The sequence below is a fragment of the Schistocerca nitens genome, chromosome 3 (assembly GCF_023898315.1).
Source record: "Schistocerca nitens isolate TAMUIC-IGC-003100 chromosome 3, iqSchNite1.1, whole genome shotgun sequence".
NCBI lineage: Eukaryota > Metazoa > Arthropoda > Insecta > Orthoptera > Acrididae > Schistocerca > Schistocerca nitens.
The window spans coordinates 35,571,886-35,592,250 of NC_064616.1; the positions used below are offsets into that span (position 1 = coordinate 35,571,886).

The 20,365-nt window shown below is 43.1% G+C and overlaps 1 protein-coding gene across 1 annotated transcript in view; it reads right to left on the bottom strand.

The window, feature by feature from the left end:
- LOC126248358 (annexin-B12-like) overlaps positions 1–19,055 on the bottom strand; it is a 177,202-nt gene extending 158,147 nt beyond the window's left edge. The window contains exons 1-2 of the mRNA XM_049949275.1: positions 18,975–19,055; positions 656–826 (exon numbers count right to left, since the gene is read on the bottom strand). Coding sequence (XP_049805232.1) covers positions 656–826; positions 18,975–19,055 — 252 coding nt within the window. The remainder of the gene's footprint in view (positions 1–655; positions 827–18,974) is intronic.
- Between the last annotated feature and the right edge of the window lie 1,310 nt (positions 19,056–20,365).

Here is a 20,365-nt window from a genome sequence, read left to right on the forward strand (position 1 = left end):
ACAGGATGTCAGCCCTTTGCCCTGGCTTACCAGATCACCAAAATTGTTGCCAATTGAAAATGTGTGGGATATGGTGAAAAGACAGTTACAGTGCTGAGACCCAGTGCCAACCACCATAGGTGAACTTTGGGACCAAGTAAATGCAGCATGTATGGCTATGCCACAGGATGCGATTGACACCTTATACACATTAATGCCATCACACATGGATCAAGTTATCAGGATCCATGGTGGGCCCTACTAGGCAATAGGACACATGTTGAACTGAGGTGACTGAAATCCTAATCATTTCTTCAGAACATACTAATGTATATGTCCTGTGAATATGAACGTCCTATCTCGAGTCATTCAAGGTGTTCTGTTTTTTCTTAACATGAGTGTACAGTGATGGAAAATGTGTGATGAAATATCTCTGTATATGAGGATACTTTGTCTCTGACCACCTTAGGGAGTAGCTGAGCAGTGAGGAGGAACATAAAAATAAATGGGAAATTGCTTAGCTGTTGGACAACATTCTTTTTCAGGGATAACACACACACACACACACACACACTCACTAACTACACTCCTCTACTCACATATACATAATTATTTTTGCTACAGCTGAAATACTTCCAAAATTTAGAGAAATACAGTACAATTACATTAATAGTACCTGAGCAGTCAGCAGATGATAATGTCTGCAGATGGCCTGGCATTGCTTATGAGAATGAGTGGCCAAAATATAAATTATGAAATCTGCAGAGGCTGTGTAACCAAACAGGGCATCTTTCAAGCAGGTGGCTAACTTCTCTGGGCTAAAGTCATCTCTTGATGTTCCCAGTACCTTGAAATGACAAGAAGAAATTATGTCAAGACAACTGTGCATTTGTTCAATTTATAGGAACTAAGCTAGTGAACATCTATGTTGATTTTCCAACTAATCTTAATTATGTAGAGTTGTTCACAGAGTTGTACTTCAGTAACACTCAGCTGTCTTCAAAACATGTTTTATTTAGATAATAGAGCAAAAGATCTACGGAACACAGACAAGAGACCACTACATTTTGTTAGGGAAGTGAAACAGCAAATGACCAGGTATTTATTGACAAACAGTTATATTTATGTCATTTAAGTGACTGGCACTAGCTTTTTAGATCATAAGGCAGTAAGACTGAGCTAAAACCTTTGATTAATGAAAAATGGAAAATAAATGACAACTATGTCACAAGAAGACTCATGAATGAATACAACAACAGAATTTTCAACTGTATGAAACAAAAAGTAGCTTCCAAGAATGTGTCCTGAGATTATGTCAACAAAGTGTTTTATGCATTTTGCTATAATTATAAATATTGCTTTGATGTTGCATTTCTAGTGAAGAAATAAAAGTCAAGGTAAAGTGCAATGCCCATAGGCTACATAGGCTATACGAGTGAGGACCAAGATTAAGATGGTACTTGCAGATGTGTCATGTACTTAGTATACTCAGTGAGGCCCTGTCTTTTGGACATACAGTTACATTGCAAGGGTGTCCTGTGGTGCTCACCTTGGTGATAACACTATCTCACACAGTCACATGCTAGTTTGGAGTACTATGAAAAGACTGTGTGCAAAACTCATAGCACACCATAACTAACACAATTTTTCTAGTGTACATCTTGTACCAGCTGTGAGGTACTTCCTCTACCAATTTTCTATCTAAACCCATTACCTGATAATACTCCCAGCCATACTTCACTTGTACAGTAGTGTGCAAAACTTAAGGATGAAATTGACTTGCGTATGATGTGTCACTGTCAAGTAACATAGATTGATGAAACTTGGACCGTGCATAGAAAACACTATACAAAATAGTACAGAACACAACTGCAAGAAATACACAGTGAGATGAACAGAACTATACTTTTATTGAATGACAATAAATATGCAGAAGTCACTGTGATTTATAATGGTCCCCTGGACATTAGAAAAGGCAGAACCCAGTTTTTAGTAGGGTGTATGATCACCATGGACAGCAACGCATGCTCTGCAATGTGCTCCCATGTTGGCTACAAGGTTGGTAAGAAGTTCTCATGGTGGGGTATTCCATTCCTCCATCAGTTGCTGGATAGTTGTTTGTGCATTTCCACCTGTGCTGTTTGATGCCATTGCACATTGTCATCCATAAAAGTGAACTCAGGATTGAATGCACCCTGAAAGAACGTACATGGGGGAAGGAGTACAGTGTCCCCATAATGGTGACTGATGGGTGTTCAGAGGTTTGGAGGTCAGTATGCCCTTGCAGCATGTAGTCAGCATATAGTTGCCGTGCCACTGTGGATCATGAAATTGCATGCCTAGCAGTCCTGTTAAATGTGGTTGCAATTGCATCTGTTGTTTGATGTGGGTCACCTTTTTGCCTATCTCACAGTATAGGAGTCATCTGCTGTTTTAGTTGACTGTGGTCAACCCCCTCCTCTACTTTGGGCAGCAGTGCCTGTTGTTCAGAATGACTCATGTTGCAGGGCCATTCTCATTTGGTACTATAGTCTCACTGACCTCGTGCCATATGACATTTAGCTTTCTGTGCATAACTGGGAGTCCTCTGGTAACATGATCCTGCACTTTCATTTGTTAATATCTTATATTACTTTATTTACCTAGTTCTTAAGTTTTGCAGAGCAGTGTACTACACTGACACACCAAAAAAACTAGTATAGGCATATGTATTCAAATACAGAGATATGTAAACAGGCAGAATATGGTGCTGCAGTTGACAATGCCTATATAAGAGAACAAGTGTCTGGTGCAGTTGTTAGATTGGTTACTGTTGCTACAATGGTAGGCTATCAAGATGTAAGTGAGTTTGAACGTTGTGTTATAGTCAGTGCATGAGCAGTGGGACACAGCATTTATGAGGTAGCAATGACGTGGAGATTTTCCAATACGACCATTTCACGAGTGTACCGTGAATATCAGGAATCCAGTAAAACATCAAATCTACATATACATCTACATCCATACTCCGCAAGCCACCTGACGGTGTGTGGCGGAGGGTACCTTGAGTACCTCTATCGGTTCTCCCTTCTATTCCAGTCTCGTATTGTTCGTGGAAAGAAGGATTGTCGGTATGCTTCTGTGTGGGCTCTAATCTCTCTGATTTTATCCTCATGGTCTCTTCGCGAGATATATGTAGGAGGGAGCAATATACTGCTTGACTCTTCAGTGAAGGTATGTTCTCGAAACTTTAACAAAAGCCCGTACCGAGCTACTGAGCGTCTCTCCTGCAGAGTCTTCCACTGGAGTTTTATCTATCATCTCCGTAATGCTTTCGCAATTACTAAATGATCCTGTAACGAAGCACGCTGCTCTCCGTTGGATCTTCTCTATCTCTTCTATCAAGCCTATCTGGTACGGATCCCACACTGCTGATGTAAGATGGGCTTTTGGAGCCAAAGGCCCATTTATGTTCCCTTGATGACTGCATGACACAAAGCTCTTCTCCTTGCTTGGGCCTGTCAGCACCCCCAACATCGCTATGGCCAGATAAAGACCCTGCAAGAACAGGCCCAACAATGACTGAAGAGAATCATTCAACATGACAGAAGTGCAAGCCTTCCACAAACTGCTGCAGATTTCAATGCTGGGCCATCAAGTGCCAGCATGCAAACCATTCAATGAAATGTTGTCGATATGGGCTTTTGGAGCCAAAGGCCCATTTATGTTCCCTTGATGACTGCATGACACAAAGCTCTACTCCTTGCTTGGGCCTGTTAGCACCTAACATTAGACTGTTGATGACTGGGAACATGTTGTCTGGTCGGACGAGTCTCGTTTCAAATTGTATCAATCAGATGGACGTGTACCGGTATGGAGACAACCTCATGAATCCATGGACCCTGCATGTCAGCAGGGGACTGATCAAGCTGGCGAGACTCTGTATTGGTGTGGAGTATGTGCGGTTGGAGTGATGTGGGACCCCTGATACATCTAGACATGACTCTGACAGGTGACACATATGTAAGCATCCTGTTTGATCACCTGCATCCATTGAGCATTTGACGGACTTGGACAATTCCAGCAGGACAATGCGACACCCCATATGTCCAGAACTGCTGCAGAGTGGCTCCAGAAACACTCTTATGAGTTTTAACACTTCCACTGGCCACCAAACTCCCCAGACATGAACATTATTGATCATATCTGGGATGCCTTGCAATGTGCGGGTCAGGTGAGATCTCTACTTCCTAGTACTCTTGCAGATTTATGGACAGCCATGCAGGATTCATAGTTTCAATTCCCTCTGCACTACCTTCAGACATCAGTCAAGTCCATCATGCCACATCATGTTGCATCACTTCTGCGTGCTCATGGGGGCCCTACATGATATTAGGCAGGTGCACCAGTTTCATTGACTCTTCAGTGTATATTTCAACAACAAAATAAACAAACATTGGCCCCTGACATCTAAAATTTTTTGCTGCTCCCCAACCCCCAAAGAAAAGAACCACTCAAATTACTGTTAATACACCACAAAAAATAAAACCCATCCATGCATTATAACTTGCAACTTAAAATTATGTGAAACAAAATTAAATACACAAAAAGAAAATTAAATAAAAAGAAAATCTTTCATGCAATAATGCACCTAATAAAACTCCAAAAAAATTTAATACATGATCCCTTCCCCTCTACATTGGCTTAATGCTGGGTCTTAACACATTAAACAAGGTGCTCATAAATTGCGCAGGAGTTGTCTGCTCTACTTACTGTGTTACTTCCCCTTCCGACATCCTCCCTCCTTTTTTGGGACTGGCACAGGTATGGCAGTAAAGAGTCCAGCATGCTGAAATGCTGCGATGATTGTTGTATGAGTAGGAAACTGAAGCTTCATGTTCACTGGTGAGGCTTTCTCAATCAATTGATAAGGACATTAATGGCGACTGAAGAATTTATTTGTCTTTCCCTTCTGGGTATATGGGCTCATAAATATCATCCACTGTCCTACACTGTATTCAGGTAACCTAGCATTCTGTTGCAGCATCCGTTCCTGAAATTCCAAGGTCTTTGTGTTCTACACACATCAAAAAAAGTTTTACATCACCCCAGTTCCCAGAATTCCTAAAGATAGACGTTGACTGTGGATATTGTGTCACAGACACAGTACATTTGACTGTTCAGAGATGTCACTAAACCCACCCAAAGATGTAAACAACTATGCACGAGCAGCACCTATTAGACGGAGGGGGTCCGACAGCTGAGCAGTTGCAGTCATTCCACCAGGAAGGAGGTACACGGCTCGTGTTGTCTGTAGTTCAACCATGCCCAGATGGTCAATATCACAGTTCAATGCAACTATATTGTTACTCTGTGCCAGGAAGGGCTCTCAAAAAGGGAAGTGTCGAGGTGCCTCGGAATGAATCAAAGCGATGTTGTTCGGACTTGGAGGAGATACAGAGAGACAGTAACTATTGATGACATGCCTCACTCAGCCCACCCAAAGACTACTACTGTAGTGGATGACCGCTGCCTATGGATTATGGCTCAGAGGAACCCTGAGAGCAACGCCATCATGTTGAATAATGCTTTTTGTGCACCACAGGACATCGTGTTACGACTCAAACTGTGCAGAATAGGCTGCATGATGCACAATTTCACTCACAACATCCATGGTGAGGTCCAGCTTTGCAACCATGACACCATGCAGTATGGTACAGATGGGCCCAGCAACATGCCAGATGGATTGCTCAGGATTGGCATCACGTCCTCTTCACCAATGAATGTCACATATGCCTTCAACCAGACAATCGTCAGAGTCGTGTTTGGAGGCAACCTGGTCAGTCTGAATGCTTTAAACACACTGTCCAGAGAGTGCATCAAGGTGGAGGTGTTTTGAGGTGGCATTTTGTATTGCCGCCATACGCCGCTGGTGGTCGTGGAAGGTGCTATAATGGCTGTATGATACGTGAATGCCATCCTCCGACTGATAGTGCAACCACACTGGCAGTGTATTGGCGAGGCATTTGTCTTCATGGACAACAATTTGCGCCCCCATTGGCCACATCTTGTGAATGACTTCCTTCAGGATAATGACATTGCTCAATCAGAGTGGCCAGCATGTTCTCCAGACATGAACCCTATCAGACATGCCTGGGATAGATTGAAAAGGGCTGTTTATGGACGACATGACCCACCAACCACTCTGAGAGATCTACACCAAATCACCATTGAGGAGCGGGACAATCTGGACCAACAGTGCCTTGATGAACTTGTGTATAGTATGCCATGACGAATACAGGCATGCATCAGTGCAAGAGGTTGTGCTACTGGGTATTAGAGCTACCAATGTGTGCAGCAATCTGGACCACCACCTCTGAAGGTCTTGCTTTATGGTGGTACGAAATGCAATGTGTGGTTTTGATGAGCAACAAAAAGGGCAGAACTGATGTTCATGTTGATCTCTCTTCCAGTTTTCCGTACTGGTGCCGGAACTCTTGGAACCGAGGTGATGCAAAACTTCTTTTGATGTGTGTATTTTGGTGCTTCATTTCAGACCTTCTGTTAAGTTCTTACAAAATACTGTACCAATTCTCCATTCTTCCCTATTCTGGGCTACACTACGTCAGGTGGTGATGGCATTTTTTGTCCATATATTACCTCATATGGTAACTGGCTCATACTTTCATGAACCTTAAGAATTATATGCTGTGAAACATATGATAACAACATATTCCAATTGAAATGATGACTATTTACATGAAGACTTACTAACTTCACTAATTCATGATAAAATCACTTTGTTTTCCCATTCACATTTGGACGTAATGTGCTTATGTATATGCAGTAAATGGAGAAGTTGCTTTATTAACTCTGACATGAATTTGGTGCCCTAAACCAGGCTCAGCACCTCTGCAACACTCTACTTCAATGTCCAATTATTTACTATGGCCTGAGCCACTGTGTCAGTTTGCTGATTTGGGATAGCTACCATTTCTGTGTGGTGTGAAAAGTAATTTATTACAGTCAGCGCATAATAATTTCCTGCCAGTGTTTGCCCAAAAGGACATGAGATTTCCATCCCAATCATTTCAAATGGCTTACTTGCCTCTTTTAATCTTTGCAGCTGAATATGCTGATGGCTTGACTCAGACCACTGCGAGGATGGCACACAGCTCTTCACATATTGTTCACCATCCTGCTTATGTTTTCTCCACCAGTACTGTTTGGCCACATGCCAGTTCGTGGCTCTTCAATCCCTGTGCCTAGCTAAAACATGATTATGTGCCTTTTTCAATATTTTCCTCTACAACATGGTTGGAGCCACAACTTGCACTCTGAGTTTTGTTTTCTTAACATAAGACTCCATTGTGTGCAATGAACAGAGGTTGCATTGCAAATAACCCAGTCTTCATCAACTGCTTGTGCTTTCTGCCACTCTGCAGTGGTATGACCCAATCTTCGTAATACACAAACCTTCTGACTGAGGCCATCGGAATTCCATTTCTTCTTGTCAGATCAGTAGATTACTTAAAAATTGAATTCACTTATCTCCAGTGCCCAATGCATTGATCTGCTCAATCAATCTTTCCACCCTAATAACCGCTTTAATGCTGTGTGATTTGTTATTACTTTAAATTTGCTACCATGTAATTAGCATCAAAACTATGTTATCCCATGTATGAAGCTCTGTATTTTCTTCTCCACTCCAGAGCAATTTCTCTCCACTCTGTTTAACTAATGTGAGGCACAGGCTACCAGATGGTCCACTTCATCTACTTCTTCACTCAATATACAAGCCAAGTGCATGATTTTTTGTATCCTATTAGAAAGAATTCCCTCTCATAGTTCTACAATATCACCACTGGACTTCTTTAATTTACCAAAAGAATCCCCACCCTCTGACATCCAATGATACTTCACTCCTTTTATTAATGAGTAAGAGTTTGTCCAATTTCTGTGAATTTTGGAAAAAACTTTCTATTATAATTTTTTAAGTTTCCGCGAGGCACTGGGAAATGCTGTGTGGCCTTCACTACACTAGGGTCTCTCCAGATTCCATCACGACTAATCACATGTGCTAAATATCATATTTCCTGTAGTGTGAATGGATACTTCTCTGTACTGAGTGTTAGATATGCTGCATGCAACCATTTAAACACTTTGCTTAGCCATAGCACATTTTCTTCCATATCCTTCACAAAGACAGTTATGGCATCCAAATATACCATACTCTGCCTTGGTTTTAACTGCTGGAAAACTCCATCTAACAAATGCTGAAATGTGGTTGGCACATTCTTCAGCCCAAATAACATATGAAAATATTGATAATGTTCTGAAGCAACCACAAATTTTTTTTGGCCACTCCTCTGGTGTTACTTCTAATTGATAATAGCCTCTCTAAAGATCCATGGTGGAAAAAAATACCTGCACTATCCTAGGTTATTCAAAGTTTCCATTATATCTGGGATCAGATAAGCATCTGTAATCGTATGACTATAGAGATATATGTGATCACAATAAAACAGGTATGCTTTTGTGCCATCCATACACTTTTAATAAATGAGGTTACAGTTTGGTTTATGATACATCAGTGCTATGCACTGGCCAAGAACAATTTTAGCACAATGTTCATATACAAAAATCTAACCCTTAGATTGCACAATAACCATTGCCTATATGCCAGACACCTGTACTCCTATGTCCAATAACATCTTATGCTCCTTTCCATCCAATAAGCCAATTAAGTGAGATTCTGCCTCTGCACATGTTTTAGTTGTGCTAAAATTTACAGGGAGCAACACTCAGCAGCGCTGGTGCTCAATTGCCATTTAATGGGAGTTACTATTCCCATTGTCTGCCTCTTCATCATGCCTCTTATTCTGTCAGCAGTCATGTTATGATTCCTGATTCAATCTTCCTCATTCTGCAGCTGACAGCATTCTCGTCATATGTGACCTATGTGTAACAGTTGATGTCAGTGGAAAAATCCCCCTTTCATCAAAGACTTGGACCACAGCATCTGTCTCGTCCAATGCTATTGCCATTCCTGTCACTGCAGCTAAGTCTTCAATGAATTCTACCTACACCTTCCCTGATACAGCAGGTGGCAACCACCAAAAAAATGCATCTAACTCTTTCTGTTCTGCTTCCTGCAGCTGGACCTTACTAGTGTCATCACTTTCCACCAGCTCCCACATATTGACATTAGGCTTTCAAATCATGTCCTCAAACTTCTCAATAGACTCACCTTGTTTTTTATGATATTTTGTTTAATTGCTCCAGGTAAAATCTAAAACTATTCTTATTCCTATAATGCTATAACAAGCCTGCCCTCAAGAATTCAAATGTTTGAGTATTCCTTAACTCCACATGATACATCGTATATGGTTTTCCACCTCCTGCTAAATCTAACTTGGCGCTATGAAACAATGGAATCCCCAGGTTGGAATATCAACAGTTTAAGGAAAAGGATAGATTACTACTCACCATGACGATGACACATTGAGTTTCAGACAGGCACAGCAAAAAGACTGTTACACATTTAGCTTTCAGCTAAAGCCTTCTTCAGAAAAGGAAATACACATACATTCATTTACACAAGCAAGCACATCTCACACACATGTGTGCCATCTCTGGCAGCTCGGACCAGAATGCCCATGTGTAACAGTCTTTTTGTTGTGCCTGTCTGCAACTCAGTGAGTCATCTTTACAGTAAGTAGCAATCTGTCCTTTTCCTTGGCAATATGCAACAGTTGTCCCTCCAACCAATATCCCAGCTTCATGGCTATTACCAAGTTGTCTGTAAATGCTAAAATATCCTCCCCTGCTTTACCCAAAAAAGGAGAAACTAGGATAGAGGTACTAGTATCTAGGATGGGCACTGACACATTTGATGAGGATTTGTGCTCCCTTAAGGCATCTAATTATTTATGCAAGTCTATGTTGTTTGCCTGCATTTGTGTCATATTGTCACATAGAAGAAGGTATAATTAGATGAATGACGAACACTAACTTCACTTAACGAAGGTTTATTCAGCACTTGCACATACAAGAGCGTGGAGCGAATTGCCTCTGACCAAAACACTTACAGTATATATACAGATACAGAACATTCCAGTACAATGATTCTTGACATTTGTGGATACTTCTAGAATGTACTCAAACCGAATATAGAAATCAAAATTATACTGTCCAGGTGGGTTTTGAATTAATGACCATTCATGCAACAGTTTAGTACCATAGCCACCACATCACAGTGCTACTCAGTTTCTTTTGCGACATTGTTCCCTCCTTAAGAGAACAGCATCTCGGTGTTACGTCCTCATAGTCCGGGAGCGAGTCATCTGTCCTGATGACTGATTCTCGCCCTGGCGGTGATCTTCTTAGAACTTCTTTTGCCACTACGCTCTTCGTCACCTTTCAGCTTGCTGCCTGTCGCTGGAGCTTCGAATTTACCTTGGGTTGCAGGATCCTTATAAGGCTTCATTCGAAGGACGTGGACCGTATCTCTGATCTTTCGTCGTCTTGTGTCGGGGTCGAAATCTTCAACTGCATAAGTAACATCAGGCAACTGTCTTACAATCTTACAAGATCCAAAGTAGCGCCTGAGGACCTTCTCAGAGAGACCAACCTTCCGAACAGGAGTGAAGATCCAGACGAGGTCACCAGGTTGGTAGACAACAGGGCGGTGGCTCGCGTCATACCTTCGGCGATTGTTTTCTTGAGCCTGCAGGGTGCGGAGTCGAGCTAACTGCTGAGCTTCCTCAGCTCTGGTTAACACATGGCCGATGTAGTCGTCGTCCACATCATCAGGATGTAACGGAAACACAGTGTCCATCGTCGTAATCGCCTCACGCGCATTCACCAGGAAAATGGCGTAAATCCTGTGGTGTCTTGTTTGGCGGTGTTGTAGGCAAACGTCACGAAAGGTAGCATCTCATCCCACTTGCTCTGCTCAACATTGACGAACATTAACTGCATGTCAGCTAAGGTCTTATTAAAGCGTTCAGTAAGCCCGTTAGTTTGCGGATGGTAGTCAGTCGTTATGTGATGAGTAATGTTGCACTGACAGATTATCTCTGTCACAAAATTCGATTGAAAAACTTTCCCTCGATCCGTAATTAACGACCATGGGGCGCAGTGTTTTAATACAATGTCTTTCACGATGAATTTGGCTACCTCGAATGCTTCGGCTGTTTTCACGGCTTTTGTAATGGCATAGCGTGTCAGATAATCAGTGCAAACAATAATCCATCTATTGCCACTAGCAGACGTTGGAAATCGTCCGAGGAGGTCAATCCCAACACGCTGGAAAGGCGTTTCGGTTGGTGGAATTGGTATGAGTCGGCCAGGTGGTTTCTGAGGAACTGCCTTTCTCCTCTGGCACTCTCGACAGAGCGACACATAATGACGGACACTCCTAAATAAACCTGGCCAGAAAAACCTCTTGCCGATTCTATCTATTTACAATTTGTACAGAAACCAGATGGCAGTTATAAGAGTCGAGGGGCATGAAAGGGAAGCAATGGTCGCGAAGGGAGTGAGACAGGGTTGTAGCCTCTCCCCGATGTTATTCAATCTGTATATTGAGCAAGCAGTAAATGAAAAAAAAAAAAAAAAAGAAAAATTAGGAGTAGGAATTAAACTCCATGTAGAAGAAATAAAAACTTTAAGGTTTGCCGATGACATTATAATTCTGGCAGAGACAGCAAAGGACCTGGAAGAGCAGTTGAACAGAATGGACAGTGTCCTGAAAGGAGGATATAAGATGAACATCAACAAAAGAAAAACGAGGATAATGGAATGTGGTCGAATTAAATCGGGTGATACTGCGGGAATTTGACTAGGAAATGAGACGCATAAAGTAGTAAATGAGTTTTGCTATTTGGGGAGCAAAATAACTCACGCTGGTCGAAGTAGAGAGGATGTAAAATGTAGACTGGCAATGGCAAGGAAAGCGTTTCTGAAGAAGAGAAATTTGTTAACAACGAGTATAGATTTAAGTGTCAGGAAGTCTTTTCTGAAAGTATTTGTATGGAGTGTAGCCATATATGGAAGTGAAACGTGGACGATAAATACTTTAGACAAGAAGATAATAGAAGCTTTCGAAATGTGGTGCTACAGAAGAATGCTGAAGATTAGATGGGTAGATCACATAACTAATGAGGAGGTTTGGTTCAGATAGCTCTGAGCACAATAGGGCCTTAACTTCTGAGGTCATCAGTCCCCTAAAACTTAGAACTACTTAAACCTAACTAACCTAAGAACATCACACACATCCATGCCCGAGGCAGGATTCGAACCTGCGACCGTTAGGTCGCGCGGCTCCAGACTGTAGCGCCTAGAACCACTCGGCCACTCCGGCCGGCGAGGAGGTATTGAACAGGACTGGGGAGAAGAGAAATTTGTGGCACAACTTGACTAGAAGAAGGGATCGGTTGTAGGACATATTCTGAGGCATCAAGGGATCACCAATTTAGTATTGGAGGGCAGCGTGGAGGGTAAAAATCGTAGAGGGAGACCAACAGATGAATACACTAAACAGATTCAGAAGGATGTAGGCTGCAGTATGTACTGGGAGATGAAGAAGCTTGTACAGGATAGAGTAGCATGGAGAGCTGCATCAAACCAGTCTCTGGACTGAACATGTCTTAATAAATCCTAAATGTCCGGCCGCAGGTGTGTCATGGAATTTCTGTAGAACGTCTAAGCGCATGTGTTTAGGAATCACTGGTAGCCACCTCTTTCCAAGCGGATCAAAGTTTTTCTTGCAAAGTAATCCATTAACAACCTTAAATTGTCCTTTCACATCCTCTGACCGATTTAAGGCAAGCCGGCCGGAGTGGCCGAGCGGTTCTAGGCGCTTCAGTCTGGAACCGCGCGACCGATACGGTCGCAAGTTCGAATCCTGCCTTGGGCATGGATGTGTGTGATGTCCTTAGGTTAGTTAGGTTTAAGTAGTTCTAAGTTCTAGGGGACTGATGACCTCAGATGTTAAGTCCCATAGTGCTCAGAGCCATTTGATTCGATTTAAGGCAAGAATATTTTGAGATATCTTGGCGTCCTTCTTCTGCTCAGCATAAGTGCAGCGAGACAGTCACTATCTTCTTTAAAGTCTTGATGGTCTTGCACAGGGTTTCTTGAGAGACAGTCGGCATCTTTGTGTTTTCTTCCACTTTTGTACACTATGGTAATGTCACACACTTGAAGACGTAGTGCCCACCTAGCGAGTCGTCCTTTGATTCCTTACGACTTGTCAACCAACAAAGTGAATGATGAACTGTAACAACTGTGAATGGCCTTCCATAGAGATACTATCGAAATTTGCACATGGCCCAGATCACAGCAAGACACTCTCTTTCTGTAGTTGAGTAGTTGCTCTCGGCTTTTGTAAGTGTCCTAGAAGCATAGTCTATAACCTTCTCCTTTCCATCCGGAATTTGCACCAGAACAGCACCAATCCCATACCCACTGGCATACGTGTGTAGTTCTGTAGGTGCTCTCTCATCATACAGACCAAGTACAGGGTCAGTCGTCAGAGCTTTTCGCAGCACATCGCATCGAAAGAATCTTGTTGAGCGCCACCCCAGATAAATTTGGCGTCAGTTTTTACGACTCTTGGAGTGGCCTGGCTTTGATACAAAAGTTTTTGATAAAACGATGGTAATAAAACATAATCCGTGGAAGCTTCTCACATCTCTAATACTTTTAGGAATAGGAAATTCCGCTATACATCTCACCTTTTCTAGGTCTGGCCGCACACCTTCGTTTGACACAAGGTGTCCAAGTATTTTGATTTCTTTTGCTCCAAAGAGACACTTGCCTGGATTAAGTTTTAGTCCGAGTTGTTGGAGACACTTAAGAACGGCCCTCAGTCTTTTTACATGTTCATGAAACGTCTCTGAGAACACTATAACGTCATCTAAATAACAAAGACACTTCGTCCACTTCAGCTGCCTTACAAGATTATCCATCATCTGTTCAAAAGTTGCTGGTGGATTACACAAACCAAATGGCACTACCTTAAACTCATTCAGTCCCTTAGGGGTGATGAATGCAGTTTTCTCACGATCACCCTTATCTACTTCGATTTGCCAGTGTCCCGAGTACATTTCCACGGTTGAGAAAAACTTATCCCCCTTCAGACAATCTAGTGTATCGTCAATTCGTGGAAGAGGATAAACTTCCTTTTTAGTTATCTTGTTAAGCTTCCTGTAATCAACACAAAAGCACCAACTGCCATCCTTCTTCCTGATGAGGATCACGGGCTCTACGAAGGCTGAATGATGTCATTCATCATCATTTTCTCAACCTCGCCACGAATTATTCAACGTTCCATTGCTGACACACGGTATGCTCTCTGGCTTATTGGTTGATGGTCTCCAGTGCTAATCCGGTGCTTCAAAGTCGACTTGTTTAACTTGCTCTTCACCTGTGGATTGAAGCATTCAGAGAACTCTTGAAGAATGGCAAGTAGCTTCTTCTGTTGTTCCTTAGTGAGATCTGATGAGAGTCGAGCTAGACGATCTTGTCTCGTAGTGGTGGCGCTAATTTCGCCCACAGACTCGGCATGGGAGGTTTCTATGATGCTCAGCTGGTCTTCAATTAATGGCTCAGCATTTGCTACGGACATGCGTCGTGGAAGGATCTGTGGTTCTCGGCGACAGTTAACTATCCACAATTCACCAAATCCATTCTTAAACGATACGACAGAGGCTGGGATGACCAAGTTATTCTTCAGTGGTATGCTTCTCTTACATTCCACTACAAGATCCTTGGGTTGATGCAGGGCATGACATCTGGCAGTTACCTTTCTAGCGCTGACTGCAGGAATGATCACTTCATCCAGCACACATTGTCTCCACACACTCAGCTGCGCATCTTCCTGTCCACAGTATCTCATAATCTTCGAGTGGTGTATGGCCACTTATATCCACACGAATGGTACATATTCCTGTAGGTTTAACATATTGCCCATTAGCCACCTTCAGCAGAGACGTTTTGTTGTCGACGAATACGGTTTTCTGCAACTGGCGGCGGTACTTCTCCAGAATGACTGAATATGATGGTCCAGAGTCCACAAGAGCTTGGGCTAGTCGGCCACCCATGAGTATATTGACGTACTTTCCTATCATTTTTGTAGTGATCGACGGCAGAGGATTTTTCTCTTCGGCAGCCTCACCTCCAAGGAAGGTCGCAGCCTTTAGTTTTCCAGGTTGCGGCGGCTAGGTGATCGGCTGGAGCTTCTAAACGGCGATGGAAACCTCGATCGGTTAGTTGGATCCCGGAGTTGGCGTCGGCTAAGATCGGTCTGCTGTTTCCTGGCGCGGGCGTCATCAAATATCCGTCGCCTTTCTCGACAATAGCGCAGCACATGTCCTGGTCGTCCACATTGGAAACATACTGGTTGGTTATCAGGGGTCCTCCAAACGTCAGTCTTCGTTGGTGCCCAAACAGGTTCCTCATACGGCATTGTAGGGATGTAACTCCGCCTGGGCTCTGGGTTTTAAAGGGAAATGAAGGACGAGAGATTGGGTTCAATGTCTCTTCCACTTCCTCCCTTATGATCTCTTGAAGAGTCTCGGGGTTTTGCTCGCCGTGCAATCCAAGTGCCTTCTGAACTTCCTCTCTCACTATCTGATGATGAAGAACACCTGTGAAATCAGTTGCTTCCTCCATCACAGACATCGATACAACGTTTGGAAGCCGTTCAAACTTCTTGCGTGTAATTCGTTTTTGATGCATTGTCTCGATATACTGGCACCATTTTACGAAGTCGTCTGCTGTCGAAACCTCCTTCAGGAGTAGGGCTTGATACATGTCCTCAGCAACACCCTTCGTGAGATGTGCAACCGTATCTTCCTCCTTCATTCTAGGATCCACTATTTTACACAGCTCCAAGACGTCTTGAATGTAGGACGCTGTAGTTTGTCCTGGACGCTGTGCCCTGCACTTCAATTTATCTTCAGCCTTGCCATTCTGTCGTAATGTGTCACCGAAATACTTGCGCAGTTCCGCTTGGAATACTTCCCAGCTTGTGAACTTCTCCTTGTTCTCATACCATTGCTTGGCAGTGTCCTCCAAGTAGAAAAATACGTTAACCAAACACACGGTGTCATCCCATTTGTTAAATTTGGCTATACGCTCATATACCTTCAGCCACTTGTTTCGATCTTGGCCATCGTCACCAGAGTACGCGAAGGGATGTCTCATGTAGTGGCACACAGTTGCTGTCATCGTAACGTCCTCTTCTTCTTCTGTCTCCGATAGATTGGGATCTGTTGAGTACGGCTCGAACTCGGGTTTCTCGCCACGTAAACGGCGGCTCTGTCGTGGCCTGATGGGAGCCACTGTGTCGTCGATATGTGCGGTATCACAAGTTCCAATACCCAACGCCTCCACCAGAATAATGTCACGTAGAAGAAGGTGTAATTAGATGAATCACGAACAATGACTACTCTTAATGAAGGTTTATTCAGCACTTGCACATACAAGAGCGCGGGGCGAACTGCCTCCGGCCAGAACACATCTGATATATACACACCTACAGAACATTTCAGTACAATGATTCTTGACATTTGTGGATACTTCTAAAATGTACTCGAACCGAGTATAGAAATTAAAATTGTGCAGTCTAGTTGAGTTTTGAACTCACGGTCCTCCATGCAACAGTTTAGTATCATAACAACTACACCACGTTGCTACTCGTTTTCTGCTGCGACAGTATGAGTGTGAAGTGATTTCGTACTGACTGCTTTCTAAAAGAAAGACTTGTCTTTTCGCACTTTCTTTCATCACATCATTTTGATTGGCTAAACTGTGAATATTCTGAGTGCTGACCAGTAGGAGATGCTTTTTGGTGACATTCCATACTGTCAAAGGTGGACTTACTCTGTGGCTCTTCCTCCTCTTGCTGATGTTATATTTTGGTGGCTATGTATTTTGAAGAAGCTCAACTTTCTATGTTCAAAATAACGTTCTTCCAGGCCTCACTGAAGACTGGGTGCTCAGAGCTACATGTTACGTCGCCCACAGCTAGCTGGGTACAAATCATCATCCTCTCCTTAGTGTGACCTCTCAAATCAGTGAGTGAGTCCATTTTCACCAATCAACTCTTCAATACGACCCTTCAATCCAAACAGTTAGACATTATCTTCCAGTCACATGGAAAAAAGTAAAGAAACTGTTTGCTTCCACCTGCCACATTTAAATTTTGCAGCTAATCATTGTCCTATGAACTAGTTCTTGTTACTGGTTTTTTCTGACACCAAATGCAATGGCGTCAGAGGTGTGCACTCCATAAATGCCAGGATTATCGTTCCTGTCCGAGGAGGGTGTGTGCAGGACAGTGTGTATTCTGCCAGTACCATGGTGAGAGTCGAATCAGAAGAACTCACTTTACAATGACATTTTTTATTCTGCGATTCATCCGTACAGAGATTACTGGTCTCATCTTGGGGAGTGCATGGTCACTACGTGCAGCCATGGCTACTTGAGCACAAAACATAGAAGAATCCTTGGCTGACGGAAGCACGAATACGCCGAGAAGGAGTGCTGTGTCAGTGGAATAACAGCAACTAGTGCGGCCTTGCAGAAGCAAGGCTGTTGTCAGGTGTCTGGCAGATGGTGGCCTATGCTGGACTGGCATGCAGGTGCACAGGGCTCATTTGAGGTGCTGAGCGTTCTGCATGGAGACAAATTGGAGGAGGTATTTTCTTTGTGGCACCTGCCCGAGGTCTAATGGTGGCTCATAGGCCAGCAGATAGCTGATGGTGCTGGTAGACGTAGTTGAAGCTGCTTGGCCCTTTTGGGACCATTGGCTGGAGTGGAGAATAGAATGACACAGTGTCGGCTGTAGTTGAAGACAGGCTGCTGGTAGGGGCTGAGCCTAGCTGTGCAGCTATACTGTGACCTCCTTAGATCACATACATTGCCACACAGCCTGACATTGTGACATCACATGTGGAAATTTAGCCCCTACTGTGGCGACCTTTGGTCTTGCACCATGCTGCATGGGCAAGATTCTAGTACTCACCAACAGGATTTTGTAGGCAACTCGCCTGCCCACCTTTTGATGGTTTGTCAAAGCTGGACAAGGGTAGTTGCCACAACAAGTGGCCCTGTGAAACGTTTGCGTTACAATATATGCTGTAAACTCATTAGTTCTGTGGTGTCACCGCCAGACACCACACTTGCTAGGTGGTAGCCTTTAAATCGGCCGCGGTCCATCAGTATACGTCGGACCCGCCTGTCGCCACTGTCAGTGATCGCAGACCGAGCGCCGCCACGCGGCAGGTCTAGAGAGACTTACTAGCACTCGCCCCAGTTGTACAGCCGACTTTGCTAGGAAAGGTTCACTGACAAATACGCTCTCATTTGCCGAGACGATAGTTAGCATAGCCTTCAGCTACGTCATTTGCTACGACCTAGCAAGGCGCCATTACCAGTTAATATTGAAATTATAAAATATGTACCGTCAAGAGCGATGTACACCAATTATGCATTAAAGTTAAGTATTCCAAGAACTACGTTCTTTTCTTATTAGACTCAACTCCTTTAATTGTTCCAGACCTCACGCCAGTCTGCGTGAGCTTAAACGCGTGTATTTCGGCCTCCTCTAGCAACTCCTCTGCCAACACAGCAAGTTCCACTATGTTACATTTCATTATATTATATAACGTTACTCACCAGGCAAATAGTATAAGTCTTTAATATTTCGAGTCACTTACATATTACACTTTAACTTATGAACTGTAAACAGACGAGAATAAGTCGCACATTAAATGTCAGTGTTAAGTTATTACTAATATAGAAATAGGGTATTCCACAGTAGGGCATATTTACTGATTGATTAGGAATGAAAGGCACATATATGTAAACAATATGGTTTTTGTCTCTAAACATAGAATACACTCATGAGCGTGTAGTTCCTTAATAGTTGACAGTTCGAGTAGTACTTTTACACTCACGAACAATGTGTCGGTTTTAATTATTTATTTGATCATTTCACCCACTTGTGGGTATGGCCACACATTTGACTTAGCGTTTGACGTTTTCTCTTTCATCTGTACTTCCCCATTCTCTGCCTCGTACATATGTTTCTTCTGAACCTCAAGGCCGAATATCTTCTTAGTTGTTCTCACAATTCCTAATACTCCATACAGCGAGAGAAGGGCTCTGACAGTTGAGACGGCCTTGGCGCACGTGCTTCGCACATCCACGATGGCCAATCAGATAGTGAGCTTTTGTTTACATTACTGTGGCAATGCCCCATAAATGGAAAATGGCTGACAGATTGCGTGTTTACTTTGAAAGGGAAAGGAACAATGGTGGGCCTTTGATATCAGTGAGTCAAGTGGTTGACAGTGTGGCAGAAGCATTAAACATGTCTACAGCGACAGTGAAGAGAGTCACAAATGATAAAGAGGCTGCCAATTCAGTTGCGAGCCCTGTTATTGTGACGCCTGGAAAGTAAAGGAAGAGATCATGTCGTGTGACTGAAGCAGACAACTTTGACGCAAGTGCTATCAGGCAACACATACATGCATACCACAGCAGGAAGGAGTATCCAACACTTAAAAAGTTGATGGCATCACTGTCAGACAGTGGTTTAGCGACAGTGAAGAGAGTCACAAATGATAAAGAGGCTGCCAATTCAGTTGCGAGCCCTGTTATTGTGACGCCTGGAAAGTAAAGGAAGAGATCATGTCGTGTGACTGAAGCAGACAACTTTGACGCAAGTGCTACCAGGCAACACATACATGCATACTACAGCAGGAAGGAGTATCCAACACTTAAAAAGTTGATGGCATCACTGTCAGACAGTGGTTTGTTCACAGGCAGAACGACAAGTCTCTCCGTTGTTTCGAAAAAAATTGGCTTCCGTTGAAAAAAGTTCTCAGGACGAAAGGTATTAATGGAACGCGGAGACATTGTTGCATGGAGATGTCGTTTCCTGCGCGAGTTGCTAGCAGTGAATCAGGAAAATGTAATATGGATTGACGAAACATGGGTTAATGCGTGTCATGCACGTTCCGTTGTATGGAGAGACGAGAAGCGCCACAGAACTATGAGTGTATCAACAGGTAAAGGAGGGCGACTAATTATAGTTCATGCTGTCTCTATGAACGATTTTGTGTCCGGTGCTACCAAACGTCAGTTCTGGTTGTGTTTTTGTAATGAACAATGCGCTGTACCATTCTGTACAATTAAATAAGGAACCAACGGCTGCTGCAAGAAGAGACGAAATAGTCAGCTGGTTGAAATATAATAAAATAGGCTTTGAACAGAATATACGGAAAGCGGAACTTCTGGAATTAGTGAAACGATACAGGCCACAGGAGATGCATCATGTGATTGATACATTAGCAGAGAACCATGGCCACAAAATTATATGTCTTCCACC